General features: G+C 46.3%; 1 protein-coding gene across 1 annotated transcript; it reads left to right on the forward strand.

Moving 5' to 3' along the window:
* The first annotated feature begins 325 nt into the window (after positions 1-325).
* LOC117823211 (transmembrane protein 74) lies at positions 326-2,133 on the forward strand. The gene is made up of 2 exons (XM_034698310.1): positions 326-477; positions 1,125-2,133. The coding sequence occupies exon 2, from the start codon at positions 1,192-1,194 to the stop codon at positions 2,026-2,028; it is 837 nt and encodes a 278-aa protein (XP_034554201.1). The 5' UTR covers positions 326-477; positions 1,125-1,191; the 3' UTR covers positions 2,029-2,133.
* The last annotated feature ends 1,879 nt before the right edge of the window (positions 2,134-4,012 follow it).

Below are 4,012 nucleotides of genomic sequence, written 5' to 3' on the forward strand. Positions count from 1 at the left end.
ATTGGGACTTTTTAATGTCCTCAGTTCTTGGTGGGATTTGGATCTCAGGCACTCCTTAGTCCTGGTATGAGCTTTAAACTGAACACTGACATCTCAATGGCATCATATTCCCCTCTTCTTTCCCCTGAAATTGCAATGCCAGTAAAATATGATAGCCAGGACCAGGGGATCGCCCTTGGTCGTTCAGATCCTCCTTCCGTGTGTGTCTGTTGACTGACTGGGGATGATCTCAATCGGCTCACAGATAGCGGCGCTCCTTTCAGCGCCACTGCGCGGGCAGCTGATGCTCTCTGTGTGGGAGGGACTAACGGAGAGCTCCCCTCAGTGCAGCCTGCCTCTACAGCAGCAAGCGAGCAGAGAGAGGACCTATTCAGAGCATATTCAATGATAAGGCTTCTTATCTGTCCTCGTTATGTGCCCTTACCCGCTGTAGTGTCTTTAAAGAGGAGAAGGCGGAGGGGATGCTGAAGTAGCGCGGTGAGTGTGTTTCTTTAATGTGTGTATCCGAGGAGGGGTATTTTTTTTTTTGGCAGGGATTAGAAAAAATAAAAGCGGATTGTGTGCATGACTGGTCCACCCTTATGCAGAGCAGCATCTCACATCTTGAATGCTGAATTCAAAGTGTGCAGCCGTGTTACCAAATATGCGAGCAGATCTTTTGATGCATTTTTGCATTTACTATCTTTAGAACGAGACTATTATTTCGTGATGCATTTATTAGGAGGTAAACCAACTTCAATGTTGCACATATTTAGCCTAATGTTTGAATTTGTTTAAGAACAGCGTTTCTAGTGTGTCTGTTCAATACGCTGTGTCCATTTAAAACAGAAAGTAGCTCAATCTCGGTTTATACGTGGATTGCTTCCCTAATTGGATACTGAGGTATTTGGCTAATCACAGCCTCTGTAAGCGCCTTTCCACAAAGGTCCGCAGGTCTTTCTAAAACAATCTGATGAACTTTAAAGAGATCTTCATTTGAGTAAAGCCTAACTTTAAGGCTCCAAATTACGCACGAGTTTTGTAGCACGTTGTGATTTTAAGGTTCCGCGCTCCACAGTGGGTGTAATCTAATTAAGAAGCACTATTTAATTTAGAGCTGGTGTGTGTGTGTGTGCTCTTATTAGGGATGCAGTGGAGTGAAAACATCGTGGGAGGAAGGCTCAGAGTGAACCAGCCGGGGGTGAAACGCGAATGGCTTCTTCAGAGCTGCTCCCTGCAGATGAGGGAGGCAAACAGCCCGAACACACTGACGTCCTTGACCGGGTTTCAGTCGCGCTTGCAGGCAAGTCGGGTGGATCAACAGGAGGTGCGCCCCCGGGGGAGGGTTACTGTAACCCTGCCCGCAGCTACCATGAGCATTCAGCACCAAGGACGGCTCCGCGCAAAGGAGGCGCGGAGGTTAAACTCGGTCACTTCGGAGGAGAGAAAGTCCGGGTTTGCTGCGACGAGGAATTAGAGACATCCTTTACCTATATTGATGAGAATGTAAACTTGAGACTGGCAAGCCCGGAAACTAGTTGTAAAAGTACTCACAGACCAGTGCGCAATGGCGAGCCTTGCTCTGAGACTTTCCCGGAAATGTCCTTTATGTCCGAGGATGACCTCTCCTTCGGGGAGGGCTCAGGGACTTCTATAGACTACGGCTTTATCAGTGCAGTCACGTTCTTAGTCACCGGGATCTCCTTGGTGATCATCTCCTACGCCGTGCCTCGGGATGTGGTGGTGGATCGTGACAGCGTGTCAGCGAGGGAGATGGAGAGGCTGGAGATGGAGAGCGCACGGATAGGTGCCCACCTGGATCGGTGCGTCATAGCGGGACTGTGTCTGCTCACGCTGGGCGGCGTGGTGCTCTCCACTCTGCTTATGATCTCCATGTGGAAGGGGGAGATGTACAGGAGAAAAGTGGTCGCTTACACTAAGCGTTCAGCCAAACAGTACGGCTCTATCAGCCTGAAAACTAGATCCAGCCCTAGCCACTCCTCTGCGCACTTGTCCCTGGAGGAGGAAATAGAGGAAACTTTGGCCTGAAATGCTGCTTTGCATATGAACCTATTTTGTATTGCCAAGGAATTAATGCCATTCACACACATTCACTAACATGTTGTAGCCCAATACAGGATTCTAACATTCAAAGTGTGCACCTTTCTTTGCTCAAACTGCTTATATAACGTGATGCCCTTATTGTATTTCCACATGGCAGACAGAAAGGACATGAAAAGCACTCAAATGCAAAGTGAGCAATAGCCATAAAACATTATGTGGTATCAGATTGTTCCCAGATGACTTCAAACCATTAAAATGGCAAGAATGTTGAGAGCTTTGTGTCACAACACTGGATCACATTTTTGTACCCAGGATGCAATCTCTGAGAGCCTCCACTTATTATAAAGGCTATTCATATTTAATGTGAACGTTTCTGATGGTGAAATTGTGCACAGGCACAGTTAAGGAAGGGAGGGGAGTGTGTGCGTGTCCCCAGGGCAGCAGAGTGGAAGCAAGGCGGGATGTAAAGCTGTCCCTGTCCAGTGTGAGGCAGGGGGTATCAGCTCAGTGGTCCACATGGTAATATCCAGTGACAGTCCCTCTCTGGTGCAGTGCTGAGGTAAGCCAGTAAGCCCAGCCTCGTGCATCTGAGCCAAAGCTCCACGTCGGTTTGATTGTAGTGAGCAATTTGAGTGCAGCCGACAGCTCTGACATTGTGCACCCTCCTCTGCTCTCGTCTGATCCCCTCTGCTCTTCCTCTCCTTCCTCCACACCTTCTCTCTGCTAAGGGAGACTTTCTGTTCCCCTGCAGATTGGCAGTGCCCTCCTCTACACTGTAAACTTGCACTGTAAGCATATGAAAGAGGTCCTGGAAGACCACAGCCAAGTACCTGTGACATTTCACAGCAGATGAGCCTTTTCCTTACCACTCTCTTTCATTTTCTCTTTCTCTACGTGAGGATGGACTTAAGAACACCTAATCACACATGAAAGAGTTGCCCTACTTCAAAACCTTAAGCCTTCACCATACTTCAAAGAGCTAATTACACTCTCAAAGTGAGGTATCAGTCTTTCTAAAAGGTTATATTTGATGTAATCATAGTGATTGGCTGACTAAAGCATCACAGATGACACCAAAAGCTTAGAATAAAGGGTTTATCATGTGCCGACTTGCTAAAAATGTTAATGCCTAAGTGTCTGGGTACGTCAAAGACCAGCTTCCTTTTCTTAGTTTAAGAAGATTTTAGTTTCTGTCTGAGCTAACTCCATTTGAAAGCAGCCCCTTTTTCTCTCCCTGATGGTTGTTGATGCTTTGCAGAAGAGAGTGAAGAATGCCGTGCAATTATGTAGGTATGCTCAGTACAATGTAAGGCTCATAAATCATGCATGAACCACAAAAATCCTTCAAATCTGCATATTTTCATGTACACAGCCAAACGGTCCTCTCTTTAAGGCCAGAGTGAGTGATTCTCATGCAGTGCCATTGATACCGTGATTTTTCGGTCCTTTTATTTTCAAGGCCACTTGACCCCATCTGAAGACGACATGAGTCAGCCTATGTTAATGAGATGTGTAGGCTGATTATTCTATGGTAAACAGCTCAAGGCCATGTTGTTGCTGTGCTGTGAATTCTTAGTGCCAGTCAGTGTGAAGACAGATGGAGAAGTTGGTTTCAAGTGAAAGGACTGACTCACTGGAGACTCAGTTTGAGGCATTCAGACAGCTTTATCCTTCAGAAATCATCCGCTGCAGCGATGAACGTAAGCAAGTTGGTGTTCCTGCAGGTTTTTTTTATATTTTCTGTTTTTGTGACCACATAGCTGACAAGTGTGTTTGCATCCCTGAAAAACAGCCATTACTTCCTGAACTGGCAGTAAAACGCCAAATGAAGAGATTTCCAGGAATAGTAATAAAAAATTTATGATCCATATGAGGCAATGTTGTCCTGTTCTCTTCACAGAAGCCGTAAATCTTCAACCGGTTGTACAGATGTTAAAGTGATGTTTCATTGGGCCAGCTTTCCTGATGC

This window comes from Notolabrus celidotus, chromosome 12 (genome assembly GCF_009762535.1).
Source record: "Notolabrus celidotus isolate fNotCel1 chromosome 12, fNotCel1.pri, whole genome shotgun sequence".
NCBI classification, from domain to species: domain Eukaryota; kingdom Metazoa; phylum Chordata; class Actinopteri; order Labriformes; family Labridae; genus Notolabrus; species Notolabrus celidotus.

What these genes read in the sequence shown, in the direction of transcription:
- LOC117823211 (XM_034698310.1), top strand. Translation starts at nt 1,192, where the DNA reads ATGGCTTCTTCAGAGCTGCTCCCTGCAGATGAGGGAGGCAAACAGCCC.